This window comes from Ailuropoda melanoleuca, chromosome 9, assembly GCF_002007445.2.
Source record: "Ailuropoda melanoleuca isolate Jingjing chromosome 9, ASM200744v2, whole genome shotgun sequence".
Lineage (NCBI taxonomy): Eukaryota > Metazoa > Chordata > Mammalia > Carnivora > Ursidae > Ailuropoda > Ailuropoda melanoleuca.
In genome coordinates this window covers 19,739,057-19,766,545 of record NC_048226.1, presented here as the reverse complement: position 1 = coordinate 19,766,545, position 27,489 = coordinate 19,739,057, and the positions used below count along the sequence as shown (strand labels likewise).

Here is a 27,489-nt window from a genome sequence, read left to right as displayed (position 1 = left end):
GTTTTCCAGTTGTTAAAGCTGTCTTAAGGAGGCACAAGAGTACAACAGCAGTAGAGGGGGGAGACGTAGAAACACCTCCTCTCTTAGTCATCCTGTCTTCCCAGGACCCTGGGATCATGACCTGAGCCGAAGGCAGATGCTTAACCGACTGAGCCACCCAGGTGCCCCACTGAGGTGTGTTTTTAAGTGGAATGTAAGCAAATATTATCCAGAAGAAGATAACTTTGATATTTCTTTTTCTTTACTTTAGAAAATAAAGGCCTGCAGGCAGTCTACTGGTGACAAAAAACAGTAAATGGTTTTGAAATACAGGACAAAAAGGATTGCATATTTTAAATGGTTTTCCAGTTGTTAAAGCTGTCTTAAGGAGGCACAAGAGTACAACAGCAGTAGAGGGGGGAGACGTATTCCTCATTCCCCTTCCCAATGCTCTACGCACCGGATACCCACATGGGGAAACACAGCACAACTATGAAGAGTTTTCACTTTATGCCACAAAGGAAGGAAATGTATACTAGAGTCCATCTCAAGTCACACTGTGCCACTCTCATAACACTCACAACAGGAAACAGTAAAACCAAACACTCAAGAGTCCTGGGCGTATTCACAAAGACAGATATTATCTATTTCTGTCAAAAGCAATATATCCTTAAGAAACCTCTGACCAGCTCAGACTCGTTCGTCGCAGAGCTGTATTAATGGAGAGGGGGGCAGCTGATGTGCCTAGTACACTGTGCCCTGCGCTGCTGAGTCCCCACCCACTAAATACTAGGCAGCGTTCTAGACCCTGTCAGAAAATTATACATCACAAATATGTTACTAAGTCTTATTTGTAGAAAACTCAATTAACACAAAACCAAAAATGCTTTGTCAGTTGATTCTCTGAAAAGACTTTTTATTTACTTTTTAGACCTAAATGTATTCTTTTAAGGCTGTATTATTTACCAAGTACATAAAAAAATTTTTAAAAATAAAACAAAATCTAATCTCTCTTATACTACACCCTTGGACCTGCTTCTAACAAGAATGAAATGTGGGGCGCCTAGGTGGCTCAGTCAGTTGAGCGTCTGCCTTCGGCTTGGGTCATCACTTCAGGTCCTTGCGCTCATGCACTGCCGGTGGNCGGGGGGGGGGGGGGGGGTCCTTGCTCAGCAGGGAGTCGGCTTCTCCCTCTGCCTCTACCTCTTCCCTATGCTTGCGTTCTCTGTCTCAAATAAATAAAATCTTAAAAAAAAATGAATGTGTTTAATGATTAAAGTAAAAAATGAGCTCATTAAGACTCACTGAGTCTGGATGCTCTCTCCAGATGTGCTGGGCACCTCTCTAGTGTTGTGTTAGGGGAGGTTCACAACACTGGTATAAGACACTGTTTGCATTTAACAATGCCTACTGCAGCACTCAAAGTTTGCATTTGCAGTTCTCACAAACAGCTTTCTTCTCTAGACAAAGATTTAAATGGATGACAGTAGAAAAAAGGTTTTAAAACTTCACCTCAAATGATGTCTAAGAAAAGAGTGGTAATTAAAATTAGGTTTTTAATATTGGAGGTTTTAAAGTACATTCTAAAAAAATTCCACTCAATAGTAAATAACAAATGATAGCTAAATCCAGATAATTCCAAGCATCTAATTTACTAAATATCTGGGTGCTTTGGAACTTAGACACAAGAAGGCTTTTTGATGCGTCAGCTTGGGTAAACCGAACTATAGTCCCCATCATATGCTCAAACAATAATGTGGGTGCTGCTGTGACAGGGATTTACAGATATAATGCCTCTCATCAGTTGAGTTCACTTACTCAAAAGGGAGATCAGGATGGAACCTTTTAAAGAGAACTTAGGCCTTCCCTGAACTCAGAGATTCCCAAACAGTTCTGCATCTTCTCTTCCTGTCCTGTGAACTCATACTTGCTTATTGGCAGGGTCCCACAATGGTGTAAATGAATTCCTTGTAATAAATCCACATCTGCTCCTCATTCTCCACCTGTGCCGATGTGAGTTTATATATCCCACTCTCAGTGGGTCTGTATACCAACAAAAACCCCAAGTACGAAAGACGAATCAACAAGATCCCCAAGAGACAAGTCAACAAAAGGGAGGAGCACACAACAGGGAAAAGACAACTAGGAGTCAAGAAACTTGGGCGCTTGGTCCTAGCTCTACCCCTGTAATGTCACCTCAGTGGACTTCAGTTTGCTCATGCATAAAACTGTACCAGAAACTCTAAAGTCCCCTCAGGCTCCAACAATAAAAAAAGATAAGCTCTTTCTCACCTTGGGGGGAAAAAAAAGAACACTCTATTGTCCTTCTTCAAATAATGTTGCCCCGCCATGCTATTTTCATATTTAAAAAGCAAAAACAGAAAAGGAAAAGCAGCAGCATTAAGTGCGTTGTGCAGAGGGGAGACTTATGGTTCACCTAAAACTCAGGGTCTTCACAGTTTACTCCCTTACCTGAAAACACTTCGATTTTAACACTTTTCATAAGGCAAAAGTTCTGTGTATCTGCTATCAGAGTTTAAGGACAAAACATGCACACACATCCTAGAGCTAGAAACTACGCACAGTGCGGAACCACTGGAGCCGCCAGAAATCATGTATTACGGACTTAACTGCATTCCTTCCAAATACACTGAATTTCACGTGATTAACTCCACCAACTGAACCTTTATGGCTCTTATTTTTAAAAGTTAAGTCTTAGCTGAAATAACTTACTTTGAAGAATAACTAGAAAAGTTTGGTTGATTCTGAGAATGAACTGGCTTGGCAGGCTCTGAGAGATGGCCAGCAGGAATGTGTGTAGAAGGCTTGTTTTCAAAACTTCTTCGGTCAAAGTATGAGAGCTGTTTTCGATAATATTCTTCATCTTCCTCGGGATCATAATGATTAGACCGAACAATATCTTCGGGTGGCTTCATTTGAGGTTTTTGAGGTTCTGGGATCCTGACAATGAATGACAAATGGAACAACTTTTTAGATGTTAAGTTTACAAAGAAAATGGAATATATAAATGTTTTATCTTGACCTTTCACTGCTATGATTATTCAGGATCGAGCCAAGCAATCCAACAGTCAAAACGGTCCCTTCAAATCCCATGCCTTCATACATTATACTCAGGCGGCCCCCTTCTGGCTCATGAGGCCTTTAACACAAGCTAATAAGCTTGATATTGACCTGGTTTAACCTCACAGCAGGTCAGAAGCAGTTACTTAGAAAGAGAAAAAAGAATATAAAACTAAGACAGTGGACAACTTCCCAAAGTACACACACCAATTTTAGCAACAAGTAACAACTGAAAGAATTTAAGAACTTTAATCCAGGATCGATAAATGATTCTCATATAAGGAAATGGCTCTATACAGTCCAAAGTTCTAGAGGGCACAGGAAGCAGTGGGGAAGAAATTAATTGTTAAGCAAATTAACAGAGATCTTCTTCAACTTACGATGGGATTATATCCCGATAAATCCAGAGGAAGGTGAAAATACGTTAAGTCAAAAATGCATTTAACACACCCAATTTACCAAACACCATAGCTTGGCCTAGTCTACCTTAAATGTGTTCAGAACACATACTTTAGCCTACAGTTGGGTAAAATCATCTAACATAAAGCCTGTTTTATAATAAAGTGGTATCTCATGTAATTTATTGAATACTATTACTGAAAATGAAAAACAGAATGACTGTATGGCTGCAGAACGGCTTTAAGTGTGCTGGTTGTCTAAGCCCTGATCGTGTGGCTGACTGGGACCTGCCCCTGCCACTGCGCAGCATCAGGAGATAGTACTGTATCATATATGGGGAAACAATCAAAATTCAGAAAGCACGATTTCTACTGAATGCATATATTGCTTTCATGCTGATGTAAAGTTGGAAGAATTCTAAGTCCCATCACTGGAAGTTGGGGACTGTCTGTGCACTGCTATGTAGAATCTGCTTAGTGAATTTTAGGAACTCTGCCTCAAAAATAGATAAATAGTTTTCACACCAAAAAGGGGACTAAGCTTTCAGTAATCACAAGTTTATTTTATGTAAAACAACTCATTTGCTGATGATACTGGCTAAAGGAGACCCCGCAGTAGTTTACGTTTACATGAAAAGCACTAGACATCATTCAGAGGAAAATCTGTATGTTAGATAGTAGTTCCTCTTTATTGTAAGCACAAATGTAAGCAAGTAAAACACCTGAGTTAGGCAGAGAAACTATTCAAACCCAGTCTGTCGCTTACTTGCAGTGTGACAAGGCTCCTGCTAAGAGAGCTGCTGGCCAGGTTTCTCTCCCAGCTCCACCAAGTCCTACAAGCTACTCAACCCCTCTCAGCCCCAGTGCCTCTCTTTAAAATGGGGAAAAGGACCAGTTACCCACACTGAAGAGCTTAGAGCAATGGCAAGTATATGGCACCGTGCTTACTAAATGATTAATTTTTGTTATTTTAGCCAAACTGGGCTTGCTTCTTTACCCCTAAAAACTAAAAAGAGTTTGTATGTCTAAAAGCACTTCTAAAACTAAAGAACATAATACAAATGAAGGGCTTTTTTAAAATTGTAATCGCTTGCTAGAAAAGTATCTCTTTGAAAGACTTGATTACTAAAGGCATAACAAAGATCTGTGACAGAAAGCATAATCAAGACCTTAATTTTTCTTTCTAGGGCCACTGTCTTAATTAGAAAGGCTGGTAGTTTTCATTTAAGGACAAACAAGATCCTTTCCCTTTTCCTTCCTCTCCTCTACTAACGTAGTAAAAAGCTTCCTCACTGACTGAAAGGGTTAGATTCCTGGTCAGTTCCATGCCACAAACACCACAAAGCATACCCACCTGTACAGTGTTTTGTCATGTTCACTGAACTGATTCTGAGGAGTGGCTTTAGGGCCAATGATGGGAGCACCTGAAGGTTTAGATGCTACCTCTGGAGGCTGCAAAACAGAACACAAACATGGCCCAAGAAGAGATAATTACAAAAGAGGCTTCATTTAAGCAGGGGAGGGAGAGCTAGGAAGCATTCTGAACTGCTCCTTCACTGAATGTGCCCATGCATCCAAGGCAAGAATGGCATGGTTACATGCTTACCTTAAAAGCAGCAGTGTGGTTTTCATCCTTCTTGCTCTCCAATGATGCAGATCTTTTGTTTTCAAACATTTTCACTCTAGTGAGCACAGACTGGGGCTTCATTGCTGGATCTTCCTCCTCTTCAGTCAGAGTGGGGGGTGGAGGCAGTGGTTTGGTATTTGAAGGCAGAACTTCTGGCTTGTGTTGAGATGCGGGAATTAGAGGAGGGACAACTGCAGCACCATGGAGAGGCTCATAGTGGCCTGCTTTAGAGGTAAATCCTTGTGGTGGTACTTGCTCGTAACTTCGTGGGTATTGGTCAAAATACTGTTTGGGTTCAGTCGCCTTCGGGCCTACTGAATAGGACTGTGCTTCCGGCCTGTATCTGTTGTGCATGTCATACCCAGGAGCTGGCTGCTCTTCATGTCGTAGGGTGGAGGTTCTAGGTGGCTGGTCATAGCGTGGTCTGCTGTCATAGGACAGAGGGGCTGGCTCTTCAAAACGTGGGTAATAGCCTCGTTCTGAGGACTCTTCAGGATGCTGTCTGGAGTCAAGGTCCCGAGGGTGCTGATTATCAAAAGGCGTCCGAGGCTGGTAGGGCTGTTTGTCATCATAATAAGACCACTGCTCTTCATATGTAGGAATGCGCTCTTCGTAGCGGAGACGATGGTCATAGTTTCGAGAAAACTGGTCTGTGTAACTTGAGGAGTCATATCTGTATGTGGGCTGCTCGAGGTCTCTGTTGGCTTGTTTCTCTACATATGGGGGTTGGGATTCATAGCTCAGATTAGGCTCTTTGTCTGGCCTCTGCCCTGGGTGACCAACAGCTGGCTGTTTCAAAACGTGATTCTGTCTCATCATTTCCTCAGGATAGGGATCTTTTCTATACACCTGTATAAAAAAATTAATGTGTAAGTACAAAGATTGTTTTCAATTCTAGTCTATTTTAATAGACAAAAATATAATTTAATATGTGAAAATGGTATATTCTACCACTTATTACCAAGACAAGAAAGAGATTAGTGAGAAAGCTAGTTTAAGTGAAAGCTCAAAATTTATAATGCAGGTAGGGGGGCTTTTATGTTTTAGCATGTTCTAAATGAAAAGTGAGTTAAAGATAATTATTAAATTTAGAAGAAAATTAATACACTGAACTACTGATTCCACTTGGACACCAAAAATAAAAATCATAAAGAAAACTTATGGACACCATAATTTACAAAACACAAAAATGCTTATGATGAGTCACAACTACATATTATAAGGAATTCTGAAAAATACCAAAAGCCAAAAAATAAAAATAATAAAACAGTAAGCACAAATCCCAATTAAAAGGCCTATTTTCAAATTATCAGTATACCACCAGAAGCCATGCAAACTACAAAACTGAAATGATTCATATTGATTCGAAAGCACTATGGTATGTAAGCCCACAGTAAAAAAGCAAAAGGAACACTTAAAGGGCAAAGCAAAAATGATCATGTGCTAGACTGATGGAGAGCGACAAATGAGGGCAACACTGCAGCACAGGTACCTTTGCTGGATCTACATGCGACGGCAATGATGGCTCTTGATCTCTTAGCATTATGTGAGCTGCCTCAGTACTTGGTGTTCTTAAAGAATCAGCTTGTGGTGAGTAAGAGGTGGAAGGAGCTGGGGTGGGCCCCTCCAGTCTGACATTAGTTAAAGTTACATTATGGTTAACAGCAGAGGTTGATGATGCTGAGTTTGTTTCAGGCGAAAGGTAAGGGACTGGAGATGAGGCTTCTGCTTTCTGTGAAGTGTTTAAAATATTTTAAATATAGTGTTTTTGTTTACTGCTAACTTCCCACTTCCATTTATAGGGGCTGGTAGACATACATTTTAAGTGTGCTGAATAACAAAACTATGACCTGACGTCCTCAATTAAAAAAAAAAAATTCAGTATCCTGCTGTGTAAGATGAACATACAACGTTTAGTATTAAGTCCTTGATATTCTCTAATCAAAATTAAAGATTAATTCTTAATCCAAAGAAAGGAAAAAATATATTCTTCAACTCAATCACCACATTCTAAAATTTAATAATGCACCTCTAACTACAAAACGTTGAATGCTTGCTGCTTACCTGTTGAGAGGCTGTTTTAAATCCAGGGGAGTCTATTCTATGAATTGGTTGTGGCTGCGCTTGTGGTGAATAAGGAGGATATGTTTGGTTTTCATGATGCATTCCAGAGGAGTCCTCTCTTACAGGCTCAGAGGACCGTGTAATGGCAGACTCCGGTGGAGTCCCAACCTCATCATTAAGAGTTTCATCTAGTTCTTGATCAGTGTAGGCCCCGCCTTCTGTATCTGTGTCTTCATAGTCAGAAGTGTGTCTACTGTCCGTGCTATACATTGAGTATTCACTACCTGGGGCTGACAGGTAGGACAGACGATCATCATGCAAATCAAGGTCATCACTTGTAGCACCATCCGCCTGGGTCAAATAAAAGTAAATTAAAAATTTTATTCAGTAATTCTTTAAGAGATGGCCTTTATTTTACAAGGGAGATTGAAAAGGATATTTTTCTTTGGAGAAATCACATCTATTTCTCGAAACTTCTGGCGAGGAAAGGTCAAGAAGATTGTACAAGCACACATGCAGACACACAGAGCATCCTTTGAGATCTGAAGGCCTTGGAAGAATGAAACGTTGGCTGCTCAGCCACGACAAAGCTGGACTCTGAGGCTCAGCCCCAGAAGTCAATGAAGGAACCCTGATACCACTCAGGTTTACAAAACCTAATCAGTCACTAGTTTATCAGCCCAAAAGCAAGGTGAAGAGGGAGAATGCTACCAAACCAAGCTCACAGAAACAAGGACACACTGACAGAACAGCGCATTTAAGAGTAACTATGAAAATAAATGCCACAGTTCAAGTTAAGTAAGAGCTTACATGTATTTATATATATGTCTATAAATATTATATAAAGAAAACAACTTTTTAAAAAGTTGGTATTTGGCCCTCAAGTTTTTGTAAAACACAATGCAAAAGCACCATCACCTAAGTGCCAGCTGCCTCATTAAATTAAGAACTATTGTCTTTATTATTTTTCACAGGTGTAGTATCCAATGGATGGTGAGGGAGAAATGCAATTATGTTTCTCTTTTGTACATAATTAAGAGCTGAGTCGGTTTTTATTAGTCTACATTATCTTCTGAGTAGACCAGAAAGAAAATGAGAAGCATTTGAGGGAAAGGAATCTAAAGAGTTGCATCAACAGGCTGTCATTAGATACTAGTTTGGAACTAGTACCGGGATTAATTAGATCAGTCCCTGAAGATCTTGCCTGGACACTGTGCCCAGTTGGGCACTGGAGTTTAAGGATCTGGAATCCAGAATTCAGACAATCCTTCTTCCATTTTAAGCACAGACTGAAGGAAAAACATAAGGCTTGAGCTGCCTGAATGGAACATTCCACACAGTCCTATGCCTGGCTCTCTTAAGAGCCTGACCCTGAGTACTGCTCTCCAAATAAGAAAGACTAGGGTATATGAGGCATCCCAGGGGCTCTGGTTTTCAACAGAGTACCTGCTGGGCTCAGGGACTGAGAATTCCAGGGCTCTGCTCTATGTTACAGCAGTCTCTCCCATTAAAATCTCAATGGCTTCTCAACTCTATAATGGTTGCTGCAGAAGAGAAGTCTTTTTGCTATCTACTCTAACCTTTAACTTCCCCGGATTCTGGAAGACTATAACCCAGCAGCCAGCCAGGGAAATATTTAAGTCCTTGAATTAACTTGGAATTCATCAATCCACCTAGCTTTTGCAGTGGTATGAAATGCACAAGTGAGCAAGAACCATGGGTTGCTTTGAACCAAGAAATGACATGCCTACATGTTAAGAAAGTCTCAGGATGACTTTTCTTGGCTTAGTAGGGAACACATAAGACTGTGTCAGACCTTGCAAAAAAGAACTCTTTCCAGCAATTAGACCAGAGTAGTTCGCTCAGGAAAGTCAATGTGAAATGAACTGGTTTTGGTTTAAGAATCTATTATGATAAAATATACATGAACAGAAGGGGCAGGAGATCTATCAAGCTTGATTTAAATTGTAACAACCTATTCTGATTCACAAAATGCATCAATCTATTCTAATAATAAATGATCTGTTTTTCCTCACATAAATTAGGGGTGTTAGACCTGCATTTTAAAATCCAAGCAAAAACAGGAAGCACACAATATCACGAAAAGAAATCATAGAAAATTAGGATTTGTGGATTAAAAAAAAAGCCCTCAGAGAGGCAGATGGCCTACTTTGTGCATTTATAAACTAATTTCACTTCAGGAATCACCAATGCAAGCTGTTAACCATTCTACCTGACAAAGGCTGCTAATAGAATTTGTGTTTTTACAGATTAGTATGGAGAGGATTGCAATCCTTTGTATCAAATGCCACATGAGTAAAAGTTAATAATAGTGTGTTTCTGTAAGGCGATGCAGTGGTTTTTTTCTACCTCGATTTGTCTGTCAAGTGTCCCAGCTAATATGCCAGTTATTCAAAGAGGTCTGATGATCTCATATGCACAGTCCATCCCCTAAAGTGGTACTGATGAGAAAAACCACAATTCTGACACATTAATACAGGAGGGAATAGCAGACCAGACACGACCTCTAGATGTAAACATTTTAACATCTCTTCTTACAGAGGTTGTGTTTTCTGGATAAAGGGCACCGTGGTCCTAAGCATGCAGCATGCACTGCTAGAGCATCTGTAGCCATAGCCAGGCAGAGGAAAGTAGGGGCCATGCAGGGGCCAAACACAACAAAAACCAAGCCAACAAGGAAATACCAAAACAAAACAAAACAAAACGAGATATTCTCAGTCTTCTCTAGCAACCAAAACATGTTAATATTGAACTGAAGGTAAAAGACACTAAAAACAAGTTTCTTTCAGCTGTATTAACTTGCCCAACAAAATGAACAGACCTTTCCCATCAAAGACTGCTATAAAACCAGAAAGACTGACAACAGAAAGTAGTTATTTTAAAGCTGGCCATTTGACTGTATATAAAATTTGTATTTAAAAAGGATGTATTACTCTGTCCAACATCTCCTAGTGTTGTAACAATATGAACAGATACTAAGGGGAAAAAATTCCCTAGGTAAACAAAGTAATAAAATAGGTTCTTTACTTACAACTTCTCAAAGCCTTTCCTACGCTGATGGATACAGTGCTGCCCCTCACTGCGCTGCCCGCCCCTCTCGGGGGGGCTATGGCTACAGTATTTCCCACCCATTACTTGCCGTTAGAGTGCCTTTTTCTTCCAGACCAAGTCCTGAATCTCATGTGCAGAGAGGACAGCACTTTGGGGGAACACGACCTAGCCCACTCAACTCTCCTCACTTTCAAAGGAGGAAACTGAAGCAGATTCTAAGTCATTCCTCAGTCAGACAGGGGCAGAGCCGGAACTCAACCTTGCTCTTTTAGTTAGCATTTGAGAACTCTCTCAGAGAGTACCACTGAAGTGGTAAATTCAATAGGTGGGGAAATTTCGGAACATTTTACTCAAAAACAACTTTCATGACTCCTACATACAAATTATAAAAACTTAAAAAGCAAACTCTCCCCAAATTACTCTAATATACTGATCTAATCAGAAGGCAATGGTAACTCGGGGCGCCTGGGTGGCACAGCGGTTAAGCGTCTGCCTTCGGCTCAGGGCGTGATCCCGGCGTTGTGGGATCGAGCCCCACATCAGGCTCCTCCGCTATGAGCCTGCTTCTTCCTCTCCCACTCCCCCTGCTTGTGTTCCCTCTCTCACTGGCTGTCTCTATCTCTGTCAAATAAATCAATAAAATCTTTAAAAAAAAAAAAAAAAAAAAAAAAAAAAAAGAAGGCAATGGTAACTCAAAGGCATCTCTGATTAGTCGTATCAACTACTGTAAGGGTTAAGTAACAGGAAGTTTCTTACCTTTCCCTCAGAAACCCATACCAACTGGTTCTGTTGTTGCTGAATTGCTTCTTTCAATGCACCATACCAACCATCATTCATTGAATTTAAGTTAATTGTAGCTGAAAATAAATTAACAACATTGTTTTACGATTAGAACACTGTCAAAAGCCAGAATTCATTCAACTCTGCATGCATTAGCTCAATCATCATTCTTAGTTTTTGATGGATAATGTTTGAGGACGCACACCTCTGAAATTTCTATTTTGGCGCTGTACATTTTCTTTGACTCAAACATAAGCTGTTAATACAACAGGAAGCTTTCCAAGGCAAAGGTTACATATAGCTTTTAGCATTTGAACACCACAGTATTTTTGTCTACATATTGTTGCCTAGACATTTTAAACTACATGAAGGCCTTTAATATACTCACTTGTAAAAAGATGGTGATTATTTTTACGAAGTTTATGAGATCGTTCATATAATTTCCTGGCACTTTTCCGAGATTCTGGACATAACCTCATCCTCATAGTTTTCACACCTTGCTTAGAATCAGGGTTAAGGAATACTACAATTGGATACCACTGGGCATAATTCAGACGATCAACTGCATTTGGTGTTACATCTAATAAAGCATGTTTGTCCTGGAGGCACGCACACACACAAAATAAACAAGGACACAAGATACAGTTAATTAAGAATCATCACCTTCAAAAAAAGGCACAGCCTAGACTACATTCCAATGGTAATGGACCTTTAATCGGGCTCCAAAATGTCTCTAGAGTACATGTTAGAAAAATTTGTAACCAGAATTCAATATGATTTCTAGCCCAATTAAAACAAAACAAAACAAAAAACTTCACCAGCTCACTTAAAAATAGCCCCAATACTTGCAAGTTGACAGTATTATCTGTGTTCTGTAAGTGAAAAAAAGTATACGAATTTAATGTTCCTGACACGATCTTGTGGAGTAACATATTCCCTGTGCATGTAAATACCTTTTGATGCATGTAATACTGTTTCCTTGAAAGTGGTTATTGGAATGCCTTTTGGTATGGGTTTAATCTCCTTATGGTAGACGAGTAGTAATTTTTAAAAAGCTACTTTACTACTTCCAAATTAACTAAACGCCATCCCACTCAAAAATACAACATTCACAGATTATAATGAAATAGGTCAATTTTAATAACTTACCTGATCTATTATTTGCTTTATTGTATGAAGGCGAATAATGCCAGAGCTACGTTGGTCAGTTCCAGCATCTCGTGGTTCACTTTCTATTCATGACATCACAGGACAAAAACAAAACATCAAATGTCCATTGGTTAGACCACGGTTTCTCTACGAGCACTACCACACACTGGGCTCCAAAGTACTTAGTTATAGGGGCCGTCCTGTGCACTATGGCCTGTTCAGCAGCATTTCTGGCCTCCTCCTGCTATGTGCCTCTCGTCCACATTATGACCAATAAAAATGTCTCCAGGAGTGGCCAGTATCCTCAATGGGACAGAACTGCCCCTGGCTGAGTTCCACTAGGTTAGATTAACACTTTCCAACAATTCCGGAATTAGAGAAGGCAAGTGAAGCACTTGCTTCAGGAGGAGTATTCAATGGGGTGCCAAAAAACCTCAGCAATCAAGTAATACTTAGCTGCAATATGTTGCTTGAAAGCTCAAAATTAATAATCCACAATAAACAACATACCAAAATTTTAAATAGAATCAGTGAGTGAAACCTGAGTAAGATTTAATTGGTCAAGAAAAATTGTCAAATATGGCAATTCCTTCAACTGAGAAGGAAATTTTAAAAAGGAGATTTAAAAATAATATTGATGAGCTTGTTTCCATTAAAGGAAAATAAAATTATAAATTCTATTTTGGTATAAATAAAATACTAAAACTTGAAATAATGTGAGTTTTAATACATGTTTTTTATGTTTTCCAAAATTTTTCTATGTCCTGGAGAAAGACATTAAAAAAGATGTAAAAATATGTATGTATGCACACGTTTTTTCTTTTGACTAATGCTCTAAGATGGCTTGGCATGGCACTATTTCCAAATGTTTTACACATTGTGACATGCACAGAAAAAGGCATTATTTGTACGGGCAACAGAGATAAACTTAGGAGGCCTCTTCTGGGTGGAACCCCATCCAGCCACTGGGGGGTTGATGAAATCAATACCTGGGCAGGTCCATAACCCATCAGCAACAATGCTGTAGCAGACTGGCTGGGGAGTTCTGGGTTAGAGGCCTTTTTGGAACCTGGGAGCAGAGAAGGCTGTTAATTTGTAACTGAGACAGCCTGTGCTTTCACACTGGCAACCTGTCCCACCCTACTGGTATATAATATGCCAAGTGCACCTTGAGCCAGTTACTAACCAAAAATCTCAAAGGTCCAATTTACACAAAGTTCTTCACTAAAACAGCAAAGCAAGGTTTGTGACTCTGGTCACAAGGAAAGCGTGAAAGACAAAGAGGAGCTCTGGTGTTTCAGATCAGACAAAATCAGAGATTTGGAAGGGCAAAGGTCACACTGAAGGACAAGCTGAATGACTCTAGAGAACAAGACTATCCTAAGATAAAGCTCCACGAGCAAACAGAGCAGAATTTCAAATCTGGTGAACAGAGAATTAAAGAGAGAGATCAAATGGGAGTTTTGGTTGGAGAAAATACTACTAATTCTTTAACAAAAAACACTCTCATTGGACTCAGAAGGATACATAACTAAGCTATCTGAATCCCTTTTTAAAGAGCCTGGCTGAAATGTAGAATAAACCCAATTAAAGCAACCAGTTACTCCCTCAGGTAGAACTTCACAAGTCTTCACACTTACTTTTCCTAAATCTAAAAACCCTAAGTTTGGGTATGGGTGGGGTCACCACCAACTTCTTTAGGCCAAATGTTACCTATTAACGACCCAAAAAAAGCTCTTCTGAAAAAACTAACAAACTGAATAGGGAATCAGAAATAAACATTTTCGGGGCACCTGGGTGGCTCAGTCATTAAGCATCTGCCTTCGGCTCAGGGCATGATCCCAAGGTCCTGGGATCGAGCCCCCCATTGGGCTCCCTGCTCCGCTGGGAGCCTGCTTCTTCTTCTCCCACTTCCCCTGCTTGTGTTCCCTCTCTCGCTGGCTGGCTGTGTCAAATAAATAAATAAAATCTTAAAAAAAAAAAAAAAAGAAATATACATTTTCTAAACTTGCTAAATTTTACTATCATTTGTCTGCAAATCAAGCAATATAATAAAAAAGCGATGTTCTGATTCTTTAAATTAAAACTGTTAATGCAGGTCTTATCTAGTGATAGTAGAAACACCAACTACACGGCTCATTCCCACCTATATTTGGGAATTCTGAGAAAATTATCATAAATATGGGAAAAGCTATATTCCTGAGGATTTAAATCTTTTGGGAAACAAAGCAGAGCAGAAACAAGCAAATAAAATACGGACAGATGTCTCCATCCTTTATAAAATATAAAATTAAAATCAACTATGTAAACAACAGAAGCTAATCAACCAAAATTAGGTTGCAAAATGGATAATAAAAAAATAAGGTATTATCTATTAAGAAGGAAAACAGAATAAATAAAGCTCCACACAAAAGTTTGCTTACAAATGGCAACAGGGTGGAATAAAATACAACAGGGTAAAATTTAGGATGATGATATATGTCAAAATTAATTTTCTAAGCTTTCCAAACAGAGACTATTTCTATAATTAGAGGAAAAAAATAGTTTAAGTTTTTATATATAGCTCAAAGCAAGCCAAAGTGGTCATAACTAAGTCTGTATATTTAAAGTACCACAATAGCTAAACTAATTAAATAATAAAAGAATCTGCAAACAAAATCTGTTAGGCATTTAAAGCACTACATCTTCAATATTTATATTTAACACTAACTTACTGTAAATGCCTACAATAATAACTGATGGCATGAACCATGCTTTTATTACCCTTTTTATACACTAGAGTGTTTCTCTTAGCTCAATGACTGAAAGCACTGGACTGAAGCCAGGAATGGTTGGGTTCAAAGTTGAGTTTTGTCACTCACTAGCTGGGTGTCATCAGGAAAGTTTAGAGTAAAGAAATTGGTTGGTGATGGTCCCGACCACCCTAAGACTCAAGCTGCTCAACTTCAGCATGGATACTCTAATATTTATGACATGGTGATATTGTCAGGATTTATTAAACAAGATAGCGTACAATTTTCACATAAAGCCCAGAGCTTCATAAATGGTGATTCTTTTTATTATTAAAGGGTATTCGAACAAGGACACAATCACTCAAATTTCCGTCCAAATTAAATAAACTGGGTAAATCGCAAATTTTCACTTATAGGAAGTTTTACTTCTATTAAGTGAATGGATCAGACCCATCCTTTAGAGGAATACCAAATAAGGTAATACCCTCAACCTCATCTAAGTCAGTCTTAAGGCCACTTACTTGCAATCTGATAAATATCTGGTTCCTCTCTTGCCAGCTTTTCTCGGGCAACATCAGCTATGGGTCCAAAGATAGTTACAGGCCTCAGAAATCCAGCTGGGGAGAAATTCAAAGAAAAAAATAACATAGTTCATACTTTTTCTTTCTTAAGCACATTGACATTAAATGGCATTAAGGTTAATCTATAGAAAATAAGCTACCTTCTCGAAGAACAACTCTTTCATAGGCTGGAAACTTTGTTTGAACTGGCTGAGCTGACAAATCCTCTCTGCTCTTTCGAAGATTTCTCTTGGAACTGCGAAGACCCCGGAATCTCCAGAAGTCAGCACGGTCTCCCCCAGCTGTTTTTGGAAGTGTGTACTGTACACTGGCTAACTGCTCAGCCCTAGACAAGATAGAGGATAGAGAACAGATGGATAAATATATTTAAAAAAACAAAATGGAAAAAGACCCGCAGATGAAACAAAATATCAAAATACTGGACACAAGTTCACATGCAGCTTAAACCTTCATGGCTAAACTAAGATAAAGAAGTTTTGGGGGCATTTGGGAGGTTCAGTCTTTAAGCATCAGACTCCTGATCTCAGTTCAGGTCTTGATCTCAGGGTTGTGAGTTCAAAGCCCCACGTTGGTCTCCACACTGAGCGTGGAGCCTACTTAAATAAAGAAATAATAAAATAAAAAAATAAAATAGTTTGTACAACTAATTCAGTCACAGATACAGTGAATACAATGAAAACTAATTCTTTACATTGCCAAAATTTCCCAATGGGATTCAAGTCTTCCATGACCATTTACTTATTATATGAGAAGTATCCAAACATACATACCTGTTCTTGTTAGGGATGATGCCTCGTTCTACTTCTTTATGATTTTTACCAATTCGAATAGCGAGCCAAGAGCCTAGTTTCCCATTGTACAAGGTATCCACAACACGGAACACCTCTCCTTTGTTAAAACTAAGTCCATAGGGAGATTCCTTTTCATATTCAAAATGGGTTCTAATATAGAAAGAATCTCCTACATCTGATTCTACGATGCGACGATAAACTAAAAGGAATCAAAACAAAAACATTATCAATAGCTAGTAAAATAAGAAATTACTCTGAAGAGAACAGATTATGTGAAGATGCTGTGGCAATAATAATAAAACCAACAGCATTCAACATATGTTGAATCCTTCCTCTGTGTGAGGTACCACATCAGGCATTCTATCTCATGTGCAGCACCATTACTTCACGAAATAGGAATGCTTAGCGCACCTCCATTTTGCAGATGAGGAGAGTAACGCAGAAACAGATTAAGCAACTTGTCCAAAACCACACATAGTGCTATTTATATCATCTAACTTAATTTTGCTACAAATATTACATAATCCCATTTTCTAAATAAGTGGTTTTCAAATGAGGGTAATTTTGTTCCCCCAGGGGATATTTGGCAATATCTGGAGACATTCTTGATTGGGATCTAGTGGATAGAGGCCAGGGATGTTTCTAAGCATCCTACAAAAAAGTCAGCTCCCACAAAAAAGAATTATTTGGCCCAAAACGACAATAGTGCTGAGGTTGAGAAACCCTGTTCTAACTGAAAAGTGTATCTGCCTAATCAAAGAAAATTAGGCATTCTCTTTAATTAATGCTAACACAAAAATGTATTGCTTACACAACATCAATAAAAAAATTTGGAAGCTAACTATACTTCGTATGGTTCTGATGGCTAATAAACAACCAGGATATTTCTATGCCTTGTGAAGGGCTGGATAGTATTCTACTTAAACTAAAATGTCATAAAGGTGGTCCTATTATCGTGTTTTCTAATGAGCATAGTGTAAGACTGTGCCTCTAAGTGACTTAAACTCTGAGATTAAAAAATTCATTTACCACTGAACTGTCAATGATTTATTTAAAAGTGGCAATTAAAATCCCTATTTAAGTTCTCAAAATTCTACAGATTTTCTCCATTTTCTGATAGTATCTCACCATCTTTCTTCTTCTGAGCCAATATGGTCACTTCTTCTCCTTTAGGGAGGTCGAGCAGGAAAAGGACAGCTTCTTCTCTTATGATGTTTGTGAAATCTACATTGTTTACCTGTTAAAATATATTTCACGAATTACTCTTGGTCATATTTTAAGATTATGAAAATACTTATCTACACAGAAAACAAAGATTCTCAGACTTTACCTAATTTGGAAATATCACAGCTTTCAGAGGGAAAAAACTGACTTTCCTTTGGAGAAAAATAATATACTCTAATTTAAAATATGTAGAAACCAAGTAAATTGAATAAAAGTGTTAAATTCACTGAAAGAGTAGCCACAATGCATCCTGGCATTAATGATCATCTATTGCAAAATCTAACCAATTTAGACCAAAAAGACAATTCCAAATATTTATTATTATAAACTCTGGCTTTACATTTTGAAATTATAAATTCCATGAATGTAACTTAAAATAAAATGTTGTATACCAATATACATCAACAAAAAAAGATTTTCTTTAATTCTGTGAATTTAATAATAGAGCCCTTACTTTTTACTAGTCTCTGTAAAAGAAATCAGAAGGAAGATAAAAAGAAACCGAGTATGCATTGTCCCAACTCTGTAAGACCATCTGTATGATGTGAGCTCAACGTCTGCGAAGTCAGTATGTACTTAAATCAGAAGCTCTTAAGGAACAATGGAAACTTATCAAAATGTTATTGGTGACTATATGCAGGATTACAGGTAGATTTTCTTCTTTTTACCATTTGAAAATTTTCCACATTAAAAAAAAATTAACATGCACTACTTTTATGATACAAAACAAAAGCAAATTATTAAGAAATAATTTAAAAATGATGTACATAAGGATGCCTGGCTGGCTCAGTTGGTAGAGCACGTGACTCTTGATCTCGGGGTTGTGAATTTGAGCCCCATGTTGGGGGTAGAACTTACTTTAAAAAGAAAATAAGAGCTTTTAAAAAATAAAATAAAATGATGTACATATGCCCTGATTATTTCAAATAGGATATGAGATGGTTAAGAGATAGGTCTGTTTAACTTCTTTAGTATAGTGAACATCATCTGCATGATGATGGTTTGTCTGTGTACAATGTAAATACCACTAGGAGGAATCAAAGTACAGTGTCAGGAGGAATCACAGTACAGTGTCAGATGGAAACCAGTAAGTCAAAGATGATAGCTTGACTTTTATGGGAAGTTTGAAGGGAAAGAAGAGAAGGAGGAAAATGGCCACAAGTAGCTGGCACAGTGGGGAGGGGACTCAGGCAGAGCTCAAAGTGAAGATGCTGACGGTGGGCTGCTGACAAAAGCCCTCAAAGTCGAGATAGAGACCTATAGCAAGAGAGAAGTAGGGAGCTGCTGACATTCTCCAAGCTTTAGAAGAACCATTAAGGAAGGCTGGAAAAGAATTTACAAGATTAGACGAGTACCAGAACGACAGTATTAAGGAATCCAAGGAAGAAAGCTCTTCAAGAAAGATTACTTAAGACAGTCAAAACACTGCTAGGAAATAAAGGAAAATGAGGGCTGAGGGTGCCAATAGGTCAATGATGGCTTATGAAACTTCAGATTTGAGTAGTGGTTATGGTAGAAGTCAGACTATAAAACTTCATGACAGTGATGACTGAAAAGGAAGCAGGGTAGGCGCTGACAACAATTTCAACAGCAAAAGGAGAGAGGTAAGACAGTGGAGGACAGATGAAGAGCCAGAGGAGAGGGAAAGAGAAAAACATGAGCAAAGCAGCAAGGTTCTGAGCTAGAGACTGAATCCAGGACATGGGGCAGGAGGTAGCCCAAATGCAGAAAGACCAGAATAGAGGTGGCAATGACAGTCTGTACTGGCGAGGTAGAGCAAATAGGAACTCACATTTAATAGATATGATCTTCTGGTTAAAACAGGACATAGTTTATCTGCCAAGAGATTTGGATGTTTTAAGGAGACAGATAAAGATGATACTATATGACTAGATAGCATCGCTTATGGCAAAGAGAGAAAAACAACAACAGCAAAAGAAGAGAGACCACCCTAAGCTGGGCTTTTTGACTCCTGTAACTGGTCCTGTCTCTTGTGGGGTATGAAGTTTCAGAGCCAGGGAGCTGACACATTTGCCCGATGGACACCCCATTTCCTTGCACGTGAGCCATCTGCAGGGTAAAGAAAGCCCCCCAGCACTATGTGGACTGCTGCAAGGACTGCTCCCTCTCCCATGGGAGAGGAAAAACTGATGGCAAGTTGTGGCCCATGTTAGTCCTGTCAGCCTGAATGTCTAGTTGAACTTAAAAAGACTACTTGGTGGATATTATAGGGATCTAAGACCTATTTTTTTTTTTTTGGTAGGTTCTATGAACATCAGAGATTAAAATGAAACCAGAGGATCACATTCTGTAGTAACACATATCACAGCAATAAACAAGAGCAAATGCAGAAATGGGAAGGGACGAGGCCAGTACAACCAAGACCAGATGGATTCCTCATCTGAAACGGTTACTGGGTTCAAGAGACTGACTTAAGATTACAACTAAATTATAATAATAGGTTTGCTGTATTTGATGTCTTTCTCTAAAGATCTAAGTACTTTCAAACCATATCTCTGATATACTGACATACCCTGAGAATTTGATCACCCTCTTCTAAGCCTTCTTTGGCTGCAGGGCTATCTTCTAGAACACCAGCTACAAATATTCCAACATCATTTCCACCAGCCAGGCGCAGACCCACACTATCTCCTTTTCTGAATTTTACCAATTTCATGCTGGGCCTGTTAAAACAAATATTTTATTTAAAACGGTTAAGAGAAGCTTGAAAAGTTACAGTAAACTGCTACAATGAAAACCACACTCAGAATGAAACAAAGGACCATCATCTCTGAAATTCCCCTCATACCACTAATTTACTGAATACAATTTAGTATTAGAACTCCAAATCAGCTTTACTGGCACTTTCTTTTATTCTCTGATTAATAAGTTTTAAAATAACTGAATTTAATATGCAATTACTTTTTAAAACTAACTTATAAAACTACTTTAAAACAATGTTTTCCCAACTCTTAGTGTCTTGGATGCATACGGGGCATTTGCAATGGTTAAAAACATCTTCCATTTTTTCCATCCCAATTCATACCGTATCATCTATACAGAATAACTAAGAAGTACTGCTTTTCAAAGGAAGAAACTGAAGCATAAATTGACAAATTTTCCTAATACCAGGGAATCAAAGTGAGGCTCCAAGCATTGTGATCTCCACAACCAAGAGATAGTGGTTTTTAAACTTGGCAGTTGGTGCACTCTGACACAGATCACTTACTCTGCAGCCTCTTTGAATTTCAAATAAAAAACTTATCATCACTTAGCCTTTCTGGATTAGTCATATATTCAATCTCTGCCCTTTTCTTACTAGAGAGAGAATGGAAAAGGAATTAATGTATGCACATTCTTTTATAATCAGTGTAGTGCCAAAGCCTTGTGATCGTCCTGAAATAAAAACTAAAGGACGTCTTAGAAGAATGGGTAGGCAGAAACGGATCATAATCACAAACTACCCTTTAAGGTAACTAATCATAAATTACATATGTAATTACAAATTACCCATCTAGGCTTCCGTAACTCTCTCACTTTTCTAGTCAAGAAGACACACAATTCTATTACCTACTCTGACACGAAGTGCAGAAAAAGTCCCTTTCCTCTTAATTCACTAACAATTAACAAATGATTAGAGCCAATAGAAAGTAAAAAACACAAATCAAATAAATGAATAAATAAGTTGAGGAAAGACAGGGGGATCTAATTCTTTTAAATCAACTAAAGACCACCTTAAGCTTTCAGATCTTATAAGGTATTCACACTTGTTCCATTTCCTTACCTGGAACGGACATTAACTAGATGTTAAACATCAGAGCCTGTAGGTTAGATGAAGTCAGTCACTCATTGTCAGGGTTGGTGGCACCCCTGGTGCCTCCCCTGAATGTACTGGCCAGTGTTATCTTGGGCCATGTGAATCATTTAGCTGTGATAGTGTCCTATTTTTCCAGGGAAGTCCAGAGCCTGCTCACAGGCTCCTCTCCCAAACCAACTGTACAGAGAGCTTTTTGAAACACTCCCTCAAAGTCCTTGAGACTCCAGGTCCCTGGTAGTCAGTCCTTTTGTAACCCAGACTGATCTATGCCTCAAAAAGTAAAAATCGTTGATTGTAGTCTGCATCCCTTAGTAAAATCTATCTTTTTAAAGGACAGCTTTAGGATGCCTGGGTGGTTCAGTCAATTAAGTGTCTGCCTTCAGCTCAGGTCGTGATCTCAGGGTCCTGGGATCAAGTCCCGCATCGGGCTCCAAGCTCAGCAGGGAGCCTGCTTCTCCCTCTCCCTCAGCCTTTCCCCTTGCTTGTGCTCTCTCTCAAATGAATAAATAAAATCTTTAAAAAAATAAAAAATGAAGGACAGCTTTAGGCCCAGTCTCAGTGTCATGTACCCCAGATGACTAACATTTTATACTCTGCTTTACCTGCATTACATCAACTACTTGCAGTAACAAAAAGTAAACCCATTAACCACTTCCGCCCCAAATCCAGTCACTGGATTTGAATGAATAACCAAATGTTTCCTGGCTCAGCTGCCCACAACCTCAAATCCACCTTGGTATCTGCTCTTCAGGGCTCTCCTGAGAAACAAGTCTCTGGAATTAAACATTCCAGTTTTCTTAAACCTTAAGGAGTTATAAATGCTTTCAGCAATTCTGAACAAAAGAAAAGAAGGAGACTATCCCTTCATAATTTATAAAATTCTGAATTATCAGTTATCTGATATTAACAATATACAATTTTAATCCTGTGTCCTACCCATCTATTTCAGGAGTTCTCTCTATCTAGCTGGGTCTTGCAGTAATAACCCAATTTTCTTAAGCAAAGAAAACAAGTAAGAGAGGGGTCTACATCTAACCCACTTAAAAGTTTGGTTACTTTCAATTACTTACATCATGTCCCTTTCACCACAGCGGCAACAAAAGACTAACTTGATGATCAAGATGGTTTGAAATTTATATCTCAATCTCATTAAGTATAAAACAGAACAGTAAAAGGTATGGAATGTAAAAAAACTTACTTTTGAGTTGCTAACTAATCTAGCACAGGTTTTCAACCAAGGGTGATTCTGTCCCCAAGAAACATTTGGCAAAGTCTGCGGACATTTTTGGTTGTTACAACTGGGAGGTGCTACTGGCAGCTAGCGGTCAGGGGTGTTGCTTAACATTCCACACTGTGAAGGACAGGCCACCACAATAAACAAGGACCCAGTCCAAAATGTCAACAGTGTTCAAATGGAGAAACAATGGTGTTTGTTTTTTTTAAATGCTAGGGCATTAGAAAACTTGTGAAAATTCTGATTTCTAAGCAGAAAACAATTTTTAATTTTTGTAATTCCCAACCTAAAAACTAGGTAGATGACAGTGGTGAGAAAGTCAACATCCAAAGTTTCTTTTTTGTTCTCTAATCTATCATATAAATAATTTGAAATAAAACCTTAATCATAGCATCAAGTGGTATGCACTCTTTTAAAAAGGATATGCAATATGGTTTGCAACAGAATTCTCACTTAAACAACAGTGAATAATGGACAGAGAAGACAATACAAGTTTAAAATCGCATTACCGGAGAATCCCATCTTCATGAGTTGAATTAGGCAGGACGCCATCAGACGGACTGACAGGTAAATCCACGTCTGGTTGTCCACCTTGAGCATACACAGGCTTTGGTTCTAAAAAAAAGAAAATTTAAAAACTGTGCAGGAATCACTTTATTAAACACTGGAATAATAATGTAAGCACCCAGGAAAATACCAAACAATAAAAAGCCCACAAAAAACATAAAAATTCATCAGCAAAAATGTAAGCTCAGAAAACGTGATAAGGAACATATATACTATGTATTTTAAAGTACAGAGTAGAGTTATAAATTCTGATGTCTTTACAGCAAGTATGCATATTACACGGTTACCTGTGCCCTCCAAAGCTTCAGCTTGTTAGGGTTTGAAAAATCTATGGGGGGCGAGGGGGGGCAGGGAGAGGAGGAAGAGGAGGAAAAAGAGACAAAGAGAGAATCCCTACATTTCTCTAAGGCTGTCAAAGCAGCCCTCTTCACAGTGGTAAAATTTGTTTTCAAATATCCACATTCTTGCTACTAAACAAGCAGAGTAAAAAGACTTGAGAGAAGGAATTGAGAGACATCAGAACCCAAATCTGGCCTTTCAAGCAAATTCATCTTGGTACCTTGCAGATTCTTATGTCTGGTCTCATTTACATCTCTATAGTGTATAACTTACAGCGTTTATGAAAACACTTTTTATTTTTTTTTAAAGATTTTATTTATTTATTTGACAGAGAGAGAGACAGCCAGCGAGAGAGGGAACACAAGCAGGGGGAATGGGAGAGGAAGAAGCAGGCTCATAGCAGAGGACCCTGTTGTGGGGCTCGATCCCATAACGCCGGGATCACGCCCTGAGCCGAAGGCAGGCGCTTAACCGCTGTGCCACCCAGGCGCCCCATGAAAACACTTTTAATAGGTAAAATAACTTAAAAAAAATTTCTTAAGCCAATCTTATATTTCTCCTAAATAAGCAGTGCTGGAGAACAACTTTACTCACTGTGAATAGCTCTTAACTATGAAATGTATGAAATTATTTTTTCTATCCAAATTTTTTAAAAAATCATGAAAGCCTACCGATCCCTGCCAACCTCATACCCATAAGGAATATGCGAGAAGTCAAATACAGAAAAATTCAAACAGAGGTAGTAGAAGCAGTAGTATTAACTGTAGAAATAACAATAATCATAATCACTGAAGTATCTTTAAGTCGTCTGTAAATTCTGACAATTATTCTTTTTAGGCTGATTGCAAATGTTTTCTGAATGTAGTAGTTTGCTAGGCCTACCTGGAAGAGTGGGCGCTTGTTTCTCATTTCTCTCAACTACAACTTCTTCTACCGTTTTAGGTGTATGATCATCCGCATGCTTCAGAGGAGTTGAGACAGCCCCAGGTTTAGAAATTCTCTCTTCCTCTCTGCTCCGGAGACTACACATTAGTAAAATTTTAAAAACTATGAGCATAAAGATGATTGTGAAAATCATTTGTAAGAGAACAGTCTAAGAACAGTCAAGCAAACTTTGAAAAACAATGACAAGGGATTTGTTCTTTCAAAATGTTATAAAAACCTAGTAAATAAAACTAGAGTGGTATTGCCACAGAAACAGAAAACAGATCAAAGTAATAAAACAGAAAATAGATGAATCTATCCACAGAGGTAAAATTTATTATGGAAATGGCCGTTCAAAACTGTCAGAGAAGAACATGCTATTTATTCAATAAATGATGTTAGGACAAATGTCCACAAATTTAGAAACATTAGATCTCTATGCATATTAATGACAAAAATACAATTTCAGATGGGAATTTAAGTCTAAAACATAATATATTTTTTAAAAATTTGTATCACTGAAAATAGAGGACTGCTAAAGTAAGACTCAAGGCACAAAAACCCTTATACACCAACAATAGTAATTACATAAAAATGCAAGTAATTAAAAAATAGATATATTTTTGGTTAAGCCAAATGAAATGGGTTTTTATAGTTCAAACAGCTGAATATGAGCAATTTCATATAGTTCGACCTAACATATGTAATGAGTTTAATACCTTAATATTTAAGTATTGACCAATTTATATATTGGCCTAACAACACATATAAGAATTTGATATTTAGAACATATAAGGAATTATAAATCAGTTTAAAGGAGGCAACTCAAGAGAAAAACGAGTATTAGGAAGAGATAATTCACCAAAAATGTACATACACAAATAACAATAAACATGAAAATATGTTCACCCTCACTAGTAACTAGGAAAATGCACATTAAAATAACTTTAAATTATCTTATTCGTGAGAACTTTCACATGATAACACAAAACACAGGGAAGGACATGGAGAAAATGATACAGGGATGGTAAAATAAATGTAAGTAAGTACAACTACTTAAGGACAAAATGGGAGTTACTTATTGAAACAAAAAAGGCAAACATGCAAAAACCTGTAATTCCACTTCTAAGTTTATCCTAGAGAAATACATACATGTCCAAGAATGCATTTTTTTCAAACTTTTTGTTATGGAAAATTACAAACATGCATAGTAACTCAGAGAACAGTATCATAAAAATCTTGTGTATTTCAAAAATTTTCAACATTCTATCAGCAATTCAGTCTGAGGCTAACAAGTAGCTTAACACCCAAACCTTGACACTGAGAGGACAAACAGAAAATAATAAATATTTTAAACTATAAATGGAGGAAAAAATTCTAAATAAAATGCTAGCTAATGGAATATAGTAATGTATTAAAAGATCATTTTACAGTGATCACAGCAGGGTTATTTCACAAGTATATGGCTGGCTTAACACTAGAAATCTACCACATAATTCCTTATTACATTCAAATATTACAAGAAAAAAATATCGGTCAAACAGGAATGTGAAAAAAAAAATTCAACAGCCATTCCTAATAAAAATCACAAATAAAGCAAAAATATAGACTACACAATTAATTACGAGACTATTTCCCAAAACCAAGAGCTAAGACCACACTAAACAGGGAAATGCTGAATGTATTTACACTAAAATCAGTAACAACACAGTGATACCTGCCAATACTATGGTTATTTAACACTATTTTGAAGACCCAGATGATATAACCATGAGGTAATAGGCTTGAAATACTGGGGAGAATTTTAGTGCATATAAAAGAATACAAAACAAATTATATAAATTATATTTTTAAAAAATCAACAGACTTTCCTCAATGTCCTCTACAATCAGAAGAAAATGAAAAGAGAAAAGTATGCCAGCAGCAATAGCATCAGAAACTGTAAAACACCTAAAAAGAAATCTGTACCATCGTAGATTGGGGGACAGCTCCCCAAATAAGTAAGATAAACGTCAGAAGCCATAAAGATGAAAACATTTCACGTTAAAAATGTTTAATTGCCCAAGAAAGGATATTATAAAGACTTATATTTACAACACACTCCCCAAAAGAGCTACTACTGACTGATGAAGAAATGAAAAAGAACAACACAGAAGACAAATGAGCAACAGAAATGAACCTGGCAATTCACTGAGGAAGCAATACTATGGCAATAATCTTATAAAACAATGCTCAGCTCCACTAATCAGAAAACCATCAACTGGAAATAAGGAGTTACCAATCTGCAACCATGAGATTGGTAAACATGGAGAAACAAGTGTAGTCTCAAACATTACTTCTGCACAGTAATCCGGATTATTCATGAAAATTTAAAAATAATACCAATATACTTTTTAATGACTTCAGAAATAAAAAGAGCCAGTATATGAAATCATGGACGAAGATGCTTACACAACAGTGATTGCAAAGCCAAAGACCTAGAAACAGAATTTCCATCAAAAGAATAAACTGGAAGGATGTTCACCCTGTATTGTTAAGTAAAATTAGCTAGCTGGAAAATAACGTGCAGAGTCTGACCTTTTTTAATTATTAAAAACACACACAGGACAATCTTCTTGGGCTCCCTACCTCCTCGGGAGCTTTGTACTATCTCACTTTGCTATGGCTCAATAAACCTTGCTTTGCTGCCCACCAAAAAATATAAAATAAAATTAAAATTAAAAAATAAAATAATTAAAATACAATAAAATAAAATAAATAAAATAAAATCACACATAAACTCTATACATGATGCCAAATAAAAATATGTGTAAGTATGGAATAAGGCTTAATTCAAGAGCAGTGGGAAATAGGGTAAGGTGGAGTTTACCTATTTCACTTGTTCTAATAAGCGTATGTTGCTTTTATAATTGAAGACAAAACTAATACATTAAAATAAGTTACGATGAAAGAGACCTGTATGTAGAAACATGAGAATAACTCTGAAACAAGATGTGAAGCACAAACTGCAGAGTATCTATGGTGTGACATCATGAGGTATCTCCATAGCTCTATAAACACATGCCCACATGAAGAAAGACCTAGATGGGTATAACCAAACAGGCAATAGTGTTTCCCCCCTCAGGGAGAA

General features: G+C 37.8%; 1 protein-coding gene across 11 annotated transcripts in view; it reads right to left on the bottom strand.

Moving 5' to 3' along the window:
- Positions 1-27,489, bottom strand: part of TJP1 (tight junction protein 1) — a 154,184-nt gene that overhangs the window by 13,743 nt on the left and 112,952 nt on the right. For 8 of the 11 annotated variants that reach the window (XM_034667960.1, XM_034667963.1, XM_034667965.1 and 5 more), the window contains exons 9-23: positions 24,318-24,457; positions 23,039-23,144; positions 20,012-20,162; positions 17,383-17,491; positions 16,234-16,453; positions 15,604-15,788; positions 15,404-15,499; positions 12,151-12,233; positions 11,390-11,600; positions 10,978-11,078; positions 7,150-7,500; positions 6,578-6,817; positions 5,065-5,934; positions 4,813-4,910; positions 2,713-2,940 (exon numbers count right to left, since the gene is read on the bottom strand). In XM_034667960.1, the coding sequence (XP_034523851.1) occupies positions 2,713-2,940; positions 4,813-4,910; positions 5,065-5,934; positions 6,578-6,817; positions 7,150-7,500; positions 10,978-11,078; positions 11,390-11,600; positions 12,151-12,233; positions 15,404-15,499; positions 15,604-15,788; positions 16,234-16,453; positions 17,383-17,491; positions 20,012-20,162; positions 23,039-23,144; positions 24,318-24,457 (3,189 nt within the window). The remainder of the gene's footprint in view (positions 1-2,712; positions 2,941-4,812; positions 4,911-5,064; positions 5,935-6,577; positions 6,818-7,149; positions 7,501-10,977; positions 11,079-11,389; positions 11,601-12,150; positions 12,234-15,403; positions 15,500-15,603; positions 15,789-16,233; positions 16,454-17,382; positions 17,492-20,011; positions 20,163-23,038; positions 23,145-24,317; positions 24,458-27,489) is intronic. The other 3 variants (XM_034667967.1, XM_034667968.1, XM_034667961.1) reach the window with 2 other exon arrangements.